Source organism: Nomascus leucogenys, chromosome 13 (assembly GCF_006542625.1).
Source record: "Nomascus leucogenys isolate Asia chromosome 13, Asia_NLE_v1, whole genome shotgun sequence".
In the NCBI taxonomy this organism is placed as follows: Eukaryota; Metazoa; Chordata; class Mammalia; order Primates; family Hylobatidae; genus Nomascus; species Nomascus leucogenys.
In genome coordinates this window covers 35,867,083-35,886,040 of record NC_044393.1, presented here as the reverse complement: position 1 = coordinate 35,886,040, position 18,958 = coordinate 35,867,083, and the positions used below count along the sequence as shown (strand labels likewise).

Below are 18,958 nucleotides of genomic sequence, written 5' to 3'. Positions count from 1 at the left end.
TCACTTCTCTTTTCTTTTCTTTTTTTTTTTTTTGAGATGGAGTCTTGCTCTTGTCACCTGGGCTGGAGTGCAATGGCATGATCTTGGCTCACTGCAACCTCTGTCTCCTGGGTTGAAGTGATTCTCCTGCCTCAGCCTCCTGAGTAGCTGGGACTACAAGCACCCGCCACCATGACACCCAGCTAATTTCTGCATTTTTAGTAGAGATAGGGTTTCACCATGTTGGCCAGGCTGGTCTCGAACTCCTGACGTCGTGATATGCCCACCTCAGCCTCCCTAAGTGCTGGGATTACAGGCATGAGCCACTGTGTTTTTGTTGTTGTTGTTGTTGTTTTGAGATGGAGTCTTGCTCTTGTCGCCCAGGCTTCAGTGCAGTGGCACGATCTCGGCTCACCTCAACCTCCGACTCCTGGGTTCAAGGGATTCTCCTGCCTCAGCCTCCTGAGTAGCTGGGATTACAGACATGCACCACCACGCCCAGTGAATTTTTGTATTTTAAGTAGAGGTGGGGTATCACCATGTTGACCAGGCTGGTCTCGAACTCCTGACCTCAGGACATCCCCCCACCTCAGCCTCCCAAAGTGCTGAGATTACAGGCTTGAACCACCACACCCAGCCTCACCTCTCATTCTTAAATCTCAGTGCCTGGTACATAGTAGGTGTTCTGTAATGTAAGATCACAACTAGCGTGGGCACAGTGGATCACTTGATCCCAGGAGTTCAAGACAAGCCTAGACAACATGGTGAAATCCAGTCTCTACAAAAAATACAAAAAATTAGCTGGGCTTGGGGGCACACGCCTGTAGTCACAGCTATTCAGGAGACTGAGGTGGGAGGATCACCTGAGCCTAGGAAGTAGAAGCTGCAGTGAGCCAAGAGTGCCACTGTACTCCAGCCTGGGTGATGCGAGCGAGACCCTGTCTCAAAAAATCAACAAACAAAAAGATCACAACTGACATCTATAATTACAAGTCCATAGATAACTTTCTTTTTCATTCTTTTCTTTTTTTTTTTTGAGACGGAGTCTTGCTCTGTTGCCCAGGCTGAAGTACAGTGGCGTGGTCCCGGCTCACTGCAACCTCTGCATACTGGGTTCAAGCAGTCCTCCCACCTCAGCCTCCTGAGTAGCTGGGACTACAGGCATACACCACCATGCCCGGTTAATTTTTGTATCTTTCTTTTTTTTTTTCTTTTTTTTTTTTGAGACAGTCTCACTCTGTCGCCCAGGCTGGAGTGCAGTGGCATGATCTCGGCTCACTGCAAGCTCCGCCTGCCTGGTCCCCGCCATTCTCCTGCCTCAGTCTCCCGAGTAGCTGGGACTACAGGCGCCCACCACCACACCCAGCTAATTTTTTTGTATTTTTAGTAGAGATGGGGTTTCACCATGTTAGCCAGGATGGTTTTGATCTCCTGACCTCGTGATCCACCCGCCTTGCCCTCCCGAAGTGCTGGGATTATGGGTGTGAGCCACCGCACCTGGCTAATTTTGTATTTTTAGTAGAGATGGGGTTTCTCCATGTTGGTCAGGCTGGTCTCGAACTCCTGACCTCAGGTGATCCACCCACCTCGACCTCCCAAAGTGTTGGTTGGGATTATAGGCGTGAGCCACGGTGCCTGGTATTTTTTTTTTTTTTTTTTTTTTTGAGACTGAGTCTCGCTCTGTTGCCCAGGCTGGAGTGCAATAGTGTGATCTCAGCTCAATGCAACCTCTGCCTCCTGGCTTCAAGCGATTCTCCTGCCTCAGCCTCCCAAGTAGCTGGGATTACAGGCACCCACCACCACGCCAAGCTAATTTTGTATTTTTAGTAGAGACAGGGTTTCGCTATGTTTGTCAGGCTGGTCTCGAACTCCTGAGTTCAGGTGATCCACCCACCTCAGCCGCCCAAAGTGCTGCGATTACAGGTGTGAGCCACCTCACCCAGCCCATATTTTTTCTTTTTCTTTTTCTTTTTTTTCTTTTTTTTTTTTTTTTGAGACAGAGTCTTGCTCTGTCACTCAGGCTGGTGTGCAGTGGCGCAATCTTGGCTCACTGCAACCTCCGCCCCGTGGGTTCAAGTGATTCTCCTGCCTCAGCCTCCCGAGTAGCTGGGATTACAGGCGTGTGCCACCACGCCCCACTAATTGTTTGTATTTTTAGTAGAGACAGGATTTCATCATCTCAGCTAGGCTGGTTTTGAACACTTGACCTGAAGTGATCCGCCCGCCTCGGTCTCCCCAAGTGCTAGGATTACAGGGGAGAGCCACCTCACCTGGCCCATATTTTTTCAAATCCCTTTCTCACCATGGTTCATTGGTCCTGAATTTATTTTTATTTTTTTTTATTTTCTGAGACAGGGTCTCACTCTGTCACCCAGGCTGGAGTGCAGTGGCATGATCATGGCTCACTGCAGCCTCGACCTCCCTGGGCTCAGGTGATCTTCCCACCTCATCCTTCCAAGTACCTGGAATTACAGGTGCATGCCACCACACCTGGCTAATTTTTGTATTTTGTAGAGACAGGGTTTCATCATGTTGCCCAGGCTGGTCTTGAACTCCTAGGCTCACCCCTACCTAGACTTCCCAAAGTATTGGGTTAACAGACGAGCCTCTGTGCCTGGCTCCTGAAATAAATCTTTACTTCTGTTATCATGTATACAAAAAGCTTAATAAATTCCAGTACTGCCCTCCCCTCCCCTTCCCCTCAAAAAAAAAAAAAAAAAGAAAGAAATTCATTGTCACAGATATAGCAAAACCCCAACCCGCTTCCCTCCTTCTAGAGGTAATCGCTATCCTGAAGTTGGTGTGCATCAGTCCCAAGCCTCTTTTCGTACTTTTTCTACGGTTGTTTCCATAAACACTACGTGGGATTGTTTAGTGATTTTAAAACATATATAGTCCGGGCGCGGTGGCTCACGCCTCTAATCCCAGCACTTTGGGAGGCCGAGGTGGGTGGATCACAAGGTCAGGAGTTCGAGACCAGCCTGGCCAACACGGTGAAACCCCTATCTCTACTAAAAATACAAAAATTAGCTGGGCGTGGTGGCGGGCGCCTGTAATCCCAGCGACTCGGGAGGCTGAGGCAGGAGAATCGCTTGAACACGGGAGGTGGAGGTTGCAGTGAGCCGAGATCGCGCTACCGCACTCCAGCCTGGGCGACAGAGACTCTATCTCAAAAAAAAAAAAAATACATGGATGTTTTCTATTGGACATACCGTCTGCAATAATTTCCTCGTAACATTATGGGTTTCTTTACGCCCCCCAAACTCATTTTAATGTTTGACATTAAAGCCCCTCTGTGATGTGCCGCTGGGCGGGGCTCCGAGTAGTGGGCGGAGTCTAGACTGGGAAATGGGGGCGGGGCCTAGGAGATCCCGGCCTCAGGGTGGTGGACGCAGTTGTTCTGCGCTGAGGCCCTCGTCATGGTGGCGCCCATGTGGTACTTGGTAGCGGCGGCTCTGCTAGTCGGCTTTATCCTCTTCCTGACTTGCAGCCGGGGCCGGGCGGCATCAGGTAGGAGATGCTGCTGCTCCAGGGCTGGTGGTACCGGGTTTTCTGGCCTTCTGAGCCTTTGTGGACCGTCGCGCCGCGGCTCCTGCGCGTGCGCATCTGGGCGGGGGGACGCATGCGCGTCCGTGAGCTAGTCGTGTGCCCTGTGGGGCCTCCGCAGTGCCCTACCTGGAATCGGTGGCCGCGCTGCTACCCCTTTCTCTCGACTCCAAGCCAGAGTCTGGCCTCATCCCTCTTTTCATCCCCGGGAACTCCATACCTCCAAAGGCCTCAGGCCCTGGCCGGCGCACACTCCCATCCGTCACCGTCTGGGCCCTTTACCTCTGCACCTGTTAGGGAGGCCGCGGGGGTTTTCCATTCCTCCCAGCCTGACTCCAGAGCAGGTGCCAGGAAGGGGGCATCTGAATATTTTCTGCCTGCCCCCCACGAGCCGGAGAAGCGCGAGGCGGCTCCAGGAAACTCCTGAAGTTCTCTCCCTTCCCGCCAAGGAGAGGGCCCACTTTCCCTCCCCAATCCCTTTCGGATCAGAAGGCCGTGTCATTGGCCAGGGCACAGAACAGATACACTCATCCTCCCTCTTTCCCCGCATTTCTGGTCAGCGGGCGGGTTTGTGTATGTGTCTTCCTGCTGCCTGGGCCCACAAGCTACCTCTGAGCACCTGCGCGCTCCCAGGGTCGGGAGGGCCACGCTGAGGGAAGGCAGAGAGCCAGCAGGTCTTCCTGGGGGAGGCTCGGCCACCGCCGGGAAGTGCACTCTCTGGTTGGGGAGCCAGATAAAACCACAGGTGGTGTTAGGCGAGAAATCAGTGGATTCCTGCAGGGGGTACTCGATGAGAGCTAGGGACATCAGGATAGGGGCCTCCGGACAGGCCAGCTGGAAAGGTGGACCCGGGAGGGGAGAGAAGAGTATTCACACAGGCCCGAGGGAAGGGCTGAGCCGCTGCCTGGGACCAAGCTGTGGGCCTGGTGTAAAAGGCCTTGCCAGTCAGACTGAGAAGTCGGGGCCTTGTGCTGTGGGCAGCAGGCCGCTAGGCAGAGGAGGTGAGGCTTCCAGGCTGCCGCTCCTCCTGCCATGGGCTGGGCTGGGCTGGGCTTCCAGGCAGCATTGTCATTTTTGTCTTCCCTACAGCCAGCCAAGAGCCACTGCACAATGAGGAGCTGGCAGGAGCAGGCGGGGTGGCCCAGCCTGGGCCCCTGGAGCCTGAGGAGCCGAGAGCTGGAGGCAGGCCTCGGCGCCGGAGGGACCTGGGCAGCCGCCTACAGGCCCAGCGTCGAGCCCAGCGGGTGGCCTGGGCAGAAGCAGATGAGAATGAGGAGGAAGCTGTCATCCTAGGTGAGAGGGGCCCAGCCTGCCGGGGAGAGGGTTTGGGTTGGAGGGGGAGATAAAGGGGCCCGCAAAGCTAAGTGGGGAAGTAGGGTATGAAGCCTCAGGGTAGGAGGGACATCTGGGAGACACATTGTAGAGTCGGGGGGGACTTGGGACCTGGCATTTGTTCCACTGGGTCAACCCCCTCTTCCTCCATCTTGGCTCTCAGTGTCCAAGCAGAGGGCAAGGGTCTTCAGTTTCATTCAGAATGTTCCTCAATTCACCCCTTCTATCCTCGCACCCTTCCTGTTATGGGCACACTCATTCCCTGGGGATTTCACCCTAGAGGCAGAGTGCCTGGCCAAGAGTTTCTGCAGTTCCTGGAGTGGAGTCACCCGCAACCCCAGGAAAACAGTTTAAAGATAGAGACATTGTGTTGACACAGAGAACTCCATATCCCTGCTTCCAGGAGACCAGGAGAGCCCTCAGGATTGTCTTCTCCAGTACTTGACAGCTGGCTTGAGCCTGAGGAGGGGGCATCTGGGCCTTTCTCAGAAACTGGGGGCATTTGAGGCTTTTGCCTTATACCCTTGGGGATTATCCCTTTAGCTCACAAAGAGGTCCTTTCTTTGCCATACCTTCTGGCTCAGTCTTGGGTTCAGAGACCCTTGCTGCACAGGCATCAGTGGGTCTTTAACTTGCAGCTGGCCCTGAGGTAGTCATGGTGTTGGGACTGTCATTTCAGCCAGGCTTTGGTGGGCAAAGGGATAATCCTGGCCAGGGACTAAGCCCAGAATCCTCAGCAACTCCTGACTATAGTGAGGAGGGTTTCAGATTTGAGGCGGGATAAATTTCCCCATGGGACTTCCCTTCCCTGGGGGTTTGGCACCAGAGACAGAAGCCAGAGAACTCTGGAGTTCATTAGCCAGGATATTTAAGGTACATTAGGTGAGACCAGTATTCAGAAAGGTAAAAAACCCTCTCTGGGCCGGGTGCGGTGGCTCACACCTGTAATTCCGCACTTTGAGAGGCTGAGGAGGGCGGATCACGAGGTCAGGAGATCGAAACCATCCTGGCTAACGTGGTGAAACTCCGTCTCTACTAAAAATACAAAAAATTAGCCGGGCATGGTGGTGTGTGCTTGTAGTCCCAGCTACTCGGGAGGCTGAAGCAGGAGAATACCATGAACCCAGGAGGTGGAGCTTGCAGTGAGCCGAGATTGCACCACTGCACTCCAGCCTGGGCAACAGCATGAGACTCTATCTCAAAAAAAAAAAAAAAAAAAAAAAGAAAACCCTCTCTGGGCCAGGCGCGGTGGCTCACACCTGTAATCCCAGCACTTTGGGAGGCCGAGGCAGGCGGATCACGAGGTCAGGAGATTGAGACCATCCTGGCTAACACGGTGAAACCCCGTCTCTACTAAAAATACAAAAAAAATTAGGCGGGGCGTGGTGGCAGGGGCCTGTAGTTCCAGCTACTCAGAAGGCTGAGGCAGGAGAATGGTGTGAACCCAGGAGGCAGTGCTTGCAGTGAGCCAAGATCATGCCACTGCGCTCCACCCTGGGCAACACAGCGAGACTCCATCTCAAAAAAAAAACAAACAAGTCGGGCGCGGTAGCTCACGCCTGTAATCCCAGCACTTTGGGAGGCCGAGGCGGGCGGATCAAGAGGTCAGGAGATCGAGACCATGGTGAAACCCCATCTCTACTAAAAAAAAAATACAAAAAAATTAGCTGGGCGTGGTGGCAGGCGCCTGTAGTCCCAGCTACCCAGGAGGCTGAGGCAGGAGAATGGCATGAACCCGGGAAGCGGAGCTTGCAGTGAGCCGATCTTGCGCCACTGCACTCCAGCCTGGGCAACAGAGCAAGACTCCGTCTCAAAAAAACAAAAAAACAAAAAACAAAACAAAACAAACAAAAAAAAAACCCAAAAAAAAAAACAACCGTCTCTGCTAATGCCTCCCCTATGCTGTATTCTGGCTCATCAGCCACAGTACCTTAAATATCCAGGCAGCCCTATCTGTGACCCCGAGACACTTGCATATTTTAACCTGATACCTCCCTCTTTATGGCTATGCAATATCTAAAGTTCTCATCTTTTTTCTTTGAGACAGAGTCTTGCTCTGTCACCCAGGCTGGAGTGCAGTGGCGTGATCTCGGCTCACTGCAAGCTCTGCCTCCCGAGTTCACGCCATTCTCCTGCTTCAGCCTCCCTAGTAGCTGGGGCTACAGGTGCCTACCACCACACCTGGCTAATTTTTTTTTTTTTTTTTTGAAACGGAGTCTTGGCTCACGCTTGTAATCCCAGCACTTTGGGAGGCCGAGGTGGGCGGATCACTAGGTCAGAAGATCGAGACCACGGTGAAACCCTGTCTCTACTAAAAATACGAAAAATTAGCCGGGCATGGTGGCGGGCGCCTGTGGTCCCAGCTACTCAGGCTGAGGCAGGAGAATGGCATGAACCCGGGAGGCGGAGCTTGCAGTGAGCCGAGATTGCGCCACTGTGCTCTAGCCTGGGCGACAGAGCAAGACTCCGTCTCAAAAAAAAAAAAAAAAAAAAAAAAAAAAAAAGTTTTTTAAAAAAAAAAAGAAAGAAACGGAGTCTTGCTCTGTTGCCCAGGCTGGATGGAGTGCAGTGGCGCGATCTCGGCTCACTGCAAGCTCCGCCTCCCAGGTTCACGCCATTCTCCTGCCTCAGCCTCCCGAGTAGCTGGGACTACAGGCACCCGCCACCATATCCGGCTAATTTTTTTTGTATTTTTTTATTCCCCTGAGACAGTGTCTCGCTCTGTCGCCCAGGTTGGCGTGCAGTGGCGTGATCTCGGCTCACTGCAAGTTCCGCCTCCCGGGTTCACGCCATTCTCCTGCCTCAGCCTCCTGAGTAGCTGGGACTACAGGCGCCTGCCACCATGCCCAGCTAATTTTTTGTATTTTTAGTAGAGATGAGGTTTCACCGTGTTAGCCAGGATGATCTCGATTTCCTGACCTCGTGATCCGCCCACCTCTGCTCCCAAAGTTCTGGGATTAAAGGTGTGAGCCACCGTGCCTGGCCCTTTTTTTGTACTTTAGAGATGGGGTTTCACCATGATTGCCAGGATGGTCTCAATCTCCTGACCTTGTGATCTGCCAGCTTTGGCCTCCCAAAGTGCTGGGATTATAGGCGTGAGCCACCATGCCCGGCCTAAAGTTCTCATCTTTTCCCTTGCCCTATGGACCCCTAACCGTTCTCCCATCCCTACATATTCATGCACACCCACACACACATGCACTCATGGCAGATGCCTCTGGAGGGCAGAGCTGGGCTAGTGACATTTGCAGGTGGGTGGAAGGGGAACCCTCTATTAGGGGAGGGACGAGGGGTTGCGGATCCATCATCATCAGTCCTCTCTGGTCAGAACCTGAACTGTCTTTCTTTGACCATACCCAGCCCAGGAGGAGGAAGGCGTCGAGAAGCCAGCGGAAACTCACCTGTCAGGGAAAATTGGAGCTAAGAAACTGCGGAAGCTGGAGGAGAAACAAGCACGAAAGGCCCAGCGTGAGGCAAGCCGGAGGGATGGAGTGCAGCTCTGGGAAGTGTGAAAGGGCCCTGCCTTCCTTTTTCCCTAAGGCAGACTCAGGGCTCCTTGCCTGCTGGGCTGGTGTTTGCTGCTTCCCTGGCTCTGTCTCCTGCCACCTGGGTCTGTGCCCTGGCCCAGGCATTGCCTTCCCTAGTCTGTCTGGGCGGTGGGCACACTCTAGCTGGGGATGAGGGATGTGCCCCTATGAAGACCTCTCTCCAGGCAGAGGAGGCTGAACGTGAGGAGCGGAAACGACTCGAGTCCCAGCGCGAAGCTGAGTGGAAGAAGGAGGAGGAGCGGCTTCGCCTGGAGGAGGAGCAGAAGGTGAGGCCAGCCCCTACCCTGACCTCTGACCCTTGACCAGGCAAGGCAGCCTTGCTTCTTATGCAGCTCCCTGGCACCTCCAACCTAAAAGGTGGGCCATAGACCTGGCACAAGGGCAGGTCCTGGTTTATTTGGTCCCTAGGCTCCAGCACAGCCTAGAAAAGCCACTGCTGAAAAGCAGAGCCTGGAGTGGGGATTTTTGTGCACGTGACTATTGAACTTTCGGGGAGCATGTGAGGAATGCTAGACAAGGAGGACGGCTGGGCAGAGAAAGCCAGGAGACGAGGAGAAGATGGCAGAGAGGTGATGGGGGTCTGGATCCTGAAGGCCTTGAGGCTGTTAAAGATCATTGTAAGGGATGGTGGTTACATTGAGGGCCTGGCATAGAGAAGGTGCTCAGGGAATGGGGTCCACTGCAGTAAAGATGACTAATGAACATTTGTTTGCCAGATGCTTTCTTTGTTCGAGAACCAGGTTTCCAAACAAGAGAACAGCATAAAGATGTGGGGTACATAAGGTTAGAGCCAGGGCTGCCCTAGCTGGGAAGACCTGTGACCTCTGACTGGCCTGTTGTCCCAGGATCCTGGATGGCAGGAAGCCTGGATGTGGGTGCTCTGGCTGATAAGCCAGAATACAGCATGGGGGACGCATTAGCAGAGAGGGTTTTTTCTTTTCTGAATATTGGTCCCACTTAATGTACCTTAAATATCCTGGCTCTTCTCCCCTATAACCAGTTTCCCTTATCCTTAACATCCTACCTCACTTTAATACATTTCTCACAACTGATATTGACACATTTTTATTAACTAAACTCTAACATTATTCAGATTTTTCTTTATTGATTGATTAAGACAGGGTCTTCCTCTGTTGCCCAGGCTGGAGTGCAACGGCACGATCTTGGCTCACTGCAACCTCTGCCTCCCAGGCTCAAGCAATCCTCCCACTTCAGTTCCCCCTCCCCGTGAGTAGCTGGGACTATAGGTGTGCACCACCATGCCTGGCTAATTTTTTTTTTTTTTTTTTGTAGAGATTGGGTTTTACCATGTTTCCCAGGCTGCTTTTGAACTCCTAGACTCAAGCAATTCTCTTCCCTTGGCCTCCCAAAGTGCTGAGATTATAGGTGTGAGCCACCACACCTGACCCCATTATTCATATTTTATTTGTTTTTTCCCAGTATCCTTTTTCTTTTCCAGGGTCCCATCTAGGATGCCATGTTACATTTAGTTGTCATGTCTCCTTAGGCTCTTCTGTGTCATGACAGTTTATCAGAATTTCCTTTTTTTTTTTTTTGAAACGGAGTTTCACTCTTGTTGCCTAGGCTGGAGTGCAATGGCATGATCTTGGCTCACCACAACCTCCGCCTCCTGGGTTCAAGCAATTCTGCTGCCTCAGCCTCCCAAGTAGCTGGGATTACAGGCACGTGCCTCCACGCCCGGCTAATTTTATATTTTTAGTAGAGACGGGGTTTCTCCATATTGGTCAGGCTGGTCTTGAACTCCCAACCTCAGGTGATCCGCCCACCTCAGCCTCCCGAAGCGCTGGGATTACAGGCGTGAGCCACTGCACCAGGCTTTTTTTTTTTTTTTTTTTTTTTTTTTTTTTTTTTTTTTTTTAAGAGAGATGGAGTCTCACTCTTACCCAGGCTGGAGTGCTCACTGCAGCTTCAAACTCCTGGGCTTAAGCAATCCTCCTGCCTCAGCCTCCCTAGTAGCTGGGGCTACAGGTGTGCACCACTATGCCCAGCTAAGACTCCTTGCTTTTGATGATCTTAACCTTTTTTTTGAGATACAGTTTTGCTCTGTCGCCCATGCTGGAGTGCAGTGGCGTGATCTCGGCTCACTGCAACCTCCACCTTCAGATTTCAAATGATTCTCCTGCTTCAGCCTCCCAAGTAGCTAGGATGACAGACGTGCACCACCACACCTGCTAATTTTTGTATTTTTGGTAGAGGCGGGGTTTCACCATATTGGCCAGGCCGGTCTTGAACTCTTGACCTCAGGTGATCCACCCACCTCAGCCTCCCAAAGTGCTGGGATTACATGTGTGAGCCACTGTGTCCAGCCTTAATTTTGAGGAGTCCTGGGCAAGTAGTTTGTAGAAGGTCCCTTAATTTGAGTTTGGTTGATGTTTTTCTCATGGTTAGACTGGGGTTATGGATCTGACTGAGAAGACAATAAGTGAAGTTCCATCTTCAATGCAACATACCAAGTATGCAAGTTATCCGCTTCACTTATCCCTGGTGTTGTTAACCTTGGTCTCCTGGCTGTGGTTTTGTTTGCCAGCTTTCTCCACTGTAATGTGACTGTTTTTTTCCCCTCTTCCCGTATTTCTTTGGAAAGAAGTCACTGTGCACAGCCCACACTTAAGGGTTGGGGAGTTAGAGTTCTTACATAAATTATTTGGAAATCTCTTATAGGAGATATGTCTCTCCTTCCCTATTCATTAAATATTCATGCAGTCTTTTTTTTTTTTTCTGAGATGGAGTCTCACTCTGTCACCCAGGCTGGAGTTCAATGGCGCAATCTGGGCTCACTGCAACCTCTGCTTCCCAGGTTCAGGAGATTCTCCAGCCTCAGCCTCCCGAGTAGCTGGGATTACAGGCACCTGCCACCACACCCAGCTAATTTTTGTATTTTTAGTAGAGACGAGGTTTCACCATGTTGGCCAGGATGGTCTCGAACTCCTCAGGTGATCTGCCTGCTTCAGCCTCCCAAAGTGCTGGGATTACCAGCGTGAGCCACCGTGCCCTACCAGCCATTTTTTTATATTTGTATAGACTCATGAGTATTTATTTTGTACTTTGTGTTGTAATCCAGTAACATGTTATTTATTACGTTGTTGAGATTGTTCCAGCTTTGACCACTGGGAGCCCTTTCAGTTGGCTCCTGTGTACCTTTAACACACACTTGTTTTGTTTTTTGAGCACTTAGTTTCTGGCACTGCAAGATGCCTCAGACTCATCTTGTATATTACTTGCCCCAGCGTTAGCTTTCTGGTTTTTGTTTTTTTGTTTGTTTGTTTGTTTTTTTGAGATGGAGTCTCGCTCTGTCCCCCAGGCTGGAGTGCAGTGGCACGATCTCAGCTCACTGCAAGCTCTGCCTCCCAGGTTCATGCCATTCTCCTGCTTCAGCCTCCCGAGTAGCTGGGACTACAGGTGCCCACCACCACGCCCAGCTAATTTTTTTTTTTTTTTTTTTTACTTTTTGGTGGAGATGGGGTTTCACCGTGTTAGCTAAGATGGTCTCGATCTCCTGACCTCATGATCGGCCCACCTCGGCCTCCCAAAGTGCTGGGATTACAGGTGTGAGCCACCGCGCCTGGCTAGCTTTCCGTTTTAAGATTTTTCTGAGTGCTCTGGAAAATGTGTTGGGTTGAGGGAGGCTGTTTTACCAGGCAGTAGTGGTGATGGGGCAACATAGACAGACCGGGGAGTTTTCTGGAAGTTAGAGAAAGAAGGGGTCAATAGGACCTCATTTCTGACCAGTTGGCTGTGTTAATTCACAGAGCCAGGGGCCCAGGAGGAGGTCTAAATGTAGAAGAGTAGGTCCCAGGGTCTGTTTGCTGCCTGTGAGATGGCCCAGTAGGTGTGTCACATGGACCGTTGTGTGTTTGGGAGAAGAGATTTGGGTGGGGATACAAGTGTGGTAGTTACTGGCAAGGAAGGGGTTGATGCTTTGGGCATGGGCGAGGTGGCCCAGAGAATGTGGAGGAGAGAGAAGAGGCAGGGCTGAATGATGAAGGAGGCGGGAAGAATGGCCCAAGGAGCAGGAGGAAATCCAGGAGAGGGTGGGATCTGGAAGCCAAGGGAGGAAAGAAGGATCACTGAGAGGACAGGCATATGAGACCTGAAGGTTGTACCTTGAGTTTGGTGAGTGGAGGGCATGGGTGAGACTGTGGCAGGAGTTGTTTCATAGAACTGGGAACACAGAAGCCAGACTTGAGTGGGCTGACTGGGTGAGTGGGTGGTGAGGAAATGCAGGATCCACATTTGCTCATGAGGTTTGGACATGACGGGGTATGCTTGGTGAGTTACACAAGGAGAGGATGGGGCAGATGATTGGAGGGTATTATAGAGTGGGGTCATGGCAGAGTTTTCAACATATTTTTGCTAAGATCCCCTGAGCACAGAGGGCGGGAGAAGGGGCTGAGCAGCATTTGTCCAGGTGATGATGAAACTGATGACAAGAGGGGCCTCGGCCCATTGTTCAGCTTGGGGGATGGAGAAATGGGGGTCTTGAAGGAGCTCTGTCTCTGAGAAAAGGCTGGGCTATATGCTCTGGTGTCCTGCAGGGGTAGCAGCAACCAGAACAGGGATGGGGTGGGCACCTGCCCCCAATACCTGACTTTTGCCTCCTGTGTCCACAGGAGGAGGAGGAGAGGAAGGCCCGCGAGGAGCAGGCCCAGCGGGAGCATGAGGAGTACCTAAAACTGAAGGAGGCCTTTGTGGTGGAGGAGGAAGGCATGGGAGAGACCATGACTGAGGAACAGGTGGGCCTGCTGCCCCTGGGAAGCCCCTCTCTGCACCCATCAGTGCAGCCTGTGCCAGACCCAAGGCTAGCCACCCCATCCCAGATGCCCCTAGCCGGGCAGTGAGAGGTGGGTGGGCATCAGTACCAGCAGGCTTTAGCGGCCAGAGGCCTTGTCCTCAGCAGAGGCTGGTGCCTTCGAAACTCTCACCCTGGAAGGCTCTGCTGCTTGTGTAGGCAAGCAGTATGTGCAGGTGTTTGAGTGGGCCCAAGGCAGGCAGTAGGCAGGTGGCCCTCAAGTGAGTAGGTGGTATTTGGGTGGATGGGTACAGAACCCTGTGGCCTTGCTAGTGGGTGCTCACCCTGATTTCTCTGCTTCTCTAGTCCCAGAGCTTCCTGACAGAGTTCATCAACTACATCAAGGTAAGAAGCCACTGAACAGAGCCTGAGTGTCAGCTCCCTGCCCGGCGTGTGCAGGTTGGATGCCTCCAGTGGGGGCTGCAGGCAGTGCATTCAGGCTCATGCAGGAGTGGGCAGGGGGGCCCAGAGGGGTAGAGCCGCAGGGTCCTGGCCAGGAGAGTTTCTCTCCCTCCGACCCCGAAGGTGGAGAAGGACCTGGGTCTGTGTGGGAGGCGCAAGCCTTTGATCACTTCCTCACACTCAGTTTGACAGTTTCCCTGCTCTTCAGACCCCACGCTCAGTGAGTCAGTGTGTTTTCAAGTCTCTTCACATGTGTTTTCTGTCAGTTCTGTCACACTGAGGCTCTACTGAGTTGAAACAAGCATCCTCTGCCATGTGCTCCTGACTGGGAACTTGGGTCTTTCAGGGGAAACAGGATGGTGTTTCCTTTGGAGTTTAGGGTGGGGCGGCAGTGTGTCCCCTTCTGTCTGCAGCCACTGCACAGGCCACCTCGATGCTGCTCCAGGTTGCATAAGCACATCCTACTTTGCTTTGCTGCTAAGCAACTTCTCTCCCACGAAGGATGCCATGAGGGGAGAGGTTTTCAAGTGCAACTCAGAGGTGCAGAGGCGGCTGAGGGAAGGAGTGCAGAGGGAGCGGGGGCGGTGGTGGGGGTGCCACTAGGGGCTGCCAAGGACCCAGGGCTTGCATAATCCTCCCGCCACCTCTCCTGAAAGAGAGCAGGGTTTAGACACCTGCCAGCAGCGAGGGGCTGGGCTCACAGCCTTGAGTCTGGGGTTCCTAAGTGGGGGAAATGCTGGCAGCTTTGAGAGCGTCCTGTCTGCTCAGGCTGTGTGCACTCCCCTCTCATGGAGCCCTTTCTCTACCCTGGCACACTTGATTAGGGGCTGCGGCCGGGCAGGATATCTCTCACACTTGCCTGCTGCTGTTTGGAACTTGTCCCCACCTACCCAGTAGGCAGTAAGATGGTCCTGAAGTCCCTCCCCAGGAAGCCTTCCCAGGTGGAATTAGAGGAGGGGGTCAGCTTCAGCATCCCCCCTTACTTCGCAGAAACCAGAAGAAAGGTCCCCAGTTCTAGCCCTCACTTTTGGTGGCTCCCTGGAGGTACTATTCTCTGGGAGTTCTCCAAACTCTTTTGGAGCTTAGAAGTTTTTCCAGCTTGTCTGGGCACGGTGGCTCACGCCTGCAATCCCAGCACTTTGAGAGGCCGAGGCGGGCGGATCACTTGAGGTCAGGAGTTTGAGATTAGCCTGGGCAACATGCTGAAACCCCATCTCTGCTAAAAATACAAAAATTAGCCAGGCATGGTGGTGCACACCTGTAGTCCCAGCTACTCAGGAGGCTGAGGCAGGAGAATCACTTGAACCCAGGAGGTGGAGGTTGCAGTGAGGCAAGATGGTGCCACTGCACTCCAGCCTGGGCAACAGAGTAAGACTCTGTCTCAAAAAAAAAAAAAGAAAGAAAAAAATTTTTTCCAGCCTGTGCTGGCTAATTCTTCTAGAGCTGCTGTCTTGCAAGGAAAAGGAGGACTTCTGAAATTCAGTCTGTCTGCTTTCCTCCTTGCTCCAAGGGGATAGGCCTTTTTGCCTTAAGATTTCAGAACTGGAGGAACATGCCTGCACCCAGCATCATTTATGAGAGGTGTAGGGTTCACTCGATCTTGTTCCATTCTCCTCTCTGACCATGGCAGGCGATCTTCCTGCCTCCGCCTCCCGAGTAGCTGAGACTGCAGGTGCGTGCCACCACACCTAGCTTGTTTTATCAAACGTGTTTTGGCCCCAGCAGCACCTCAGGCCAGGTCATCATGTTCTTGCACCACACTGTCACTGAGAGCCCACTGCCTTATCCCTGTTAGTAGGTAGAGGCCAGCTGACCATGTCACTTTGTCCTTGCCCATCCTGACCCAGCTGCCTCTCGCTTGCCTTCCTGCTTGCACATACGGCTTTGGCATTTCAAACAAGTCACATGCTATCTGCAGTCAGGGAGGTGTCACCCTGTCAGTCCTCCCCCAGCTCATCTGCGGTGGAGGATTCACAGAAATGCAAAAGAACTGCCTTTTCTCAAGTCCTGTGCTGTGTGTTGGGGTAGTGGGGGCAGGTGCCTGTGTGGACACAGCAGTGGACCCTTCGCTGCACCCTTGGAAACTCAGGTTTCTACTGAGGGTATGAGGAAGCACTTGGAGCACGGCACATGGCTGTGCTGGAAAGCACTCAGTGGTGTTAGTGACAGTTATTTTAAGGGTGGGCTCAGTGCCTCAGATGGTATGAAGAGGATGGATAAAAAGTGTGGGTGTGTCAGGTTGTGGGGGACCAGGCCAGTGGGGCGGCAAGCAAAGGCAAGGCAGGAGTGGGCCCCCATGGCCTCTACTGAGAGACCTTGGCTTGCCCGGGCCTTTGTCTGCTCTCCCTCTTGTCCATGTACTCACCTGTCTCACCAGCCGGACTGCGAGCTCCAGGGCGGGAGCTATGGCTTGTTCAGCATGTGTCCCTCATACCTTTTTAGGGCCTCGTTCTAGTAGGTCCTCAGCAAACATAAGTCCTGGTGACAGTTATTTAAAATAGCTTTTGGTGACTCTCACCGCCTCCTTCCTCCCTATGGTGCGTCCCCTTCAACTTGTCCGTGATGTTAAAAAGAGATGGCTGGATGCAGAGGATGGCGGCAGCTGTGCTCTGATTTCCACTCATGCGTGTCTCCGAGTCCAGGACAGGGCCCCTGAGGCAGGTGGTTGTTTTGGGTAGATTCCTTCCTCGCAAGAAGGGGAATGAGAGGGTTTATGATTGTGCGGGTCTCTGTCATTGGGTGGTTGTGAGAGTGTGTGTGTGTGTATGTGTCAGGGGAGCAAGGCTGTCCCTCAGGAGTGTGTAGTGTTTTTCCAGCCACCGAGAACAGATCAGATCAGAATGCAAACCTGGAGGGTGCCCATGCTTAGAGGGATTTGCCCAAGCCCAGCCTCACTCTCTTTTCCTCCTTCTTTTTGTAGCAGTCCAAGGTTGTGCTCTTGGAAGACCTGGCTTCCCAGGTGGGCCTACGCACTCAGGTAAGCCCTGGAACGTGGCCTGCTGTGTGCAGTGTGGCCAGGGGTCTGTATGGCTAGCAGAGAGGACCTGCCCTAAAGACAGAGCCTTGATGCACCATCTACCTTGGCCCCAACCAAGAGTGAGTAGTGCACAGAAGTCTCCTGGCACCCTAGGAATCCTGCATTTTTAATGGATGAACAGGCAGAAAAGAAAAAAAAAATCCAAACCCCATCACTCTGCCAGCCCCTGTGACCAAAGCAGCCCAAATCAGTTACCTTGACAACCCTCATGCACAGACTGCACCAGCCTATGTTGCAAACATCACCACTGCCCTGCTTCTAACAGGAAGAGATACTCTTTCGGGGGTCTTGCAGGGCCCAGGACCAAAGCCCCTTCTGCCCAGGGCCCTTCCAAAGGCAAAGCAGAGAGTCACATTTTGGGGCTGGCATGAGAGGGAAAGAAAGCGATTTGGCTGTAGTGGGAGGGAGGTTTCAGTGCTTTTGCTGGGGACATTGGTGCCTATCTCTATTCTGAGAATTGTTCTCCTCATAGGACACCATAAATCGCATCCAGGACCTGCTGGCTGAGGGGACTATAACAGGTGAGAGGATGAGAGCCAATCACTGCAGTCCTGGCCTTGGAGAGTGTCTAGCCACAGGGGCTGCAGGGATGTGCTGCAGAGGCAGGATGACCACCCAAGATGGGGGGAGGGGTGTGTAACAAGGGGCACTGAGTAGCTGGATGCAGTTATAAGGAGGACATGCCAGGGCCTGGAGATGGGGGCAGTGGGAGAGGACAGGCAGGGCAGCCTGATTAGACTCTCCTAGCAGGACTGGATGCGGCCAGGAAAGGCCAGGCAGGCAGGAGGCCTGAAGGGCCCTGAGCCAGCTATGAAGGAGTAGGTAGGCATTCTCAGGCCAGGTGGGGAACGCCCAGGAGGCTTCAGCCCCACAACCTGCATGTCCCCACAGGTGTGATTGACGACCGGGGCAAGTTCATCTACATAACCCCAGAGGAACTGGCCGCCGTGGCCAACTTCATCCGACAGCGGGGCCGGGTGTCCATCGCCGAGCTTGCCCAAGCCAGCAACTCCCTCATCGCCTGGGGCCGGGAGACCCCTGCCCAAGCCCCAGCCTGACCCCAGTCCTTCCCTCTTGGACTCAGAGTTGGTGTGGCATACCTGGCTATACATCTTCATCCCTCCCCACCATCCTGGGGAAGTGACAGAGTGTGGCCAGGCAGTTATAGATTAAAGACCTGTGAGTACTGCTGAGCTTGGTGTGGCTTAGTCTGGCAGAAGGCCTGGCCTAGGATCCTAGATGAGCAGGTGAAATTTAGGCTTCAGAATATATCTGAGAGGTGGGGAGGGTCCCTTGGAAGCTGGTGAAGTCCTATTCTTTTTATGAATCCATTCATTCAAGAAAATAGCCTGTTGCACATTTACTCTGTTCCTTTGTGCCCTGCAAGCCCTGCGCCCAAGACCTAAATAAGGTCTTTCTCTTCCTTTGCCCCCACTCAGATTAGAAGTGGGGAACCTCTTGGGCCACATCTCTGTTAACTGGGGAGGGGAGGTCTCATGGGTATTTTTTAACAGATCAGGAGCCCTAAGTAGGGCTGAGAGCCAGTGGGGAGAAGAATTAATAAGAAGCATCAAGGATAGAGTCCTAGGGAGCATCAGCCTTTAAGAGGGAGGGCGGAGGGTCAGTGAAGGAGAGAGCCGTTTGCAGGGCAGGTAGAAGGAAGGAGAGGACCTGCTTGAGCTGGCTATAATTGTGCAGCGGAGGGACATTGCTCATATGGGAAATCACATGAATTCAGCTCTACATCCTTGACAAAAAGTTTAAATGGTGTGGGTGATTCCACCCACTGGTGGATGTGAGAACCATATGCTCAGGAGTGGGTGGGATGGGAGGGAGGTGTGTACCTCCTGGAGGGTCAGTCACTCTGGTTCCTGTTGGCTGTTCATGGCGTGAGCATCCTGCTGTGCTGAGGGCGAGGCACATGTTTAAATGTGTATTTATGCAAAGTGGTCCCTAAACGTAAGCCCCCTACTTCGTCTGGTGCCTGGTGGAGGAGGCAGCTTTCTGTTCCGGCCCAGGAGGAAACTCTCCCTGGATGGTGATGGGGAAACAGTACATCAGGTTCCAGGGCAGAGCCTTCTTTAGGAGTTGCCAAGGGTGTTTTTGACTCATTGGGTGCCATAAGTGTTGACTGTAGAACCTAAATTCCAAGAAAGGTATGACTCTGCTACTTCCATCAGCAACGGGTATTTGTCATCACCTGGAGCATGAAGGGCCACATGCATTGTTTGGAAGGCCATCTGGAGCCTACATTCTAGTAGGAGAGGGAAGAAACAGATGTAGCCAACCACAGTATGAGGTGGA

The 18,958-nt window shown here is 52.7% G+C and overlaps 1 protein-coding gene across 2 annotated transcripts; it reads left to right on the top strand.

The window, feature by feature from the left end:
• Window positions 1-3,314: 3,314 nt before the first annotated feature.
• Window positions 3,315-18,011, top strand: DDRGK1 (DDRGK domain containing 1). 2 transcript variants are annotated; one of them, XM_003277954.4, is made up of 9 exons: window positions 3,315-3,489; window positions 4,615-4,818; window positions 8,218-8,330; window positions 8,570-8,671; window positions 13,037-13,159; window positions 13,522-13,560; window positions 16,538-16,594; window positions 17,127-17,175; window positions 17,546-17,999. In XM_003277954.4, exons 1-9 carry the CDS (start codon window positions 3,399-3,401, stop codon window positions 17,710-17,712), a joined length of 945 nt encoding a protein of 314 aa, XP_003278002.1. In that variant the 5' UTR covers window positions 3,315-3,398; the 3' UTR covers window positions 17,713-17,999. The 2 variants fall into 2 exon arrangements, with proteins under 2 accessions (XP_003278002.1, XP_030681876.1); XM_030826016.1 differs by lacking the exon at window positions 3,315-3,489 and adding an exon at window positions 3,862-4,526 and having other exon boundaries at window positions 17,546-18,011.
• The last annotated feature ends 947 nt before the right edge of the window (window positions 18,012-18,958 follow it).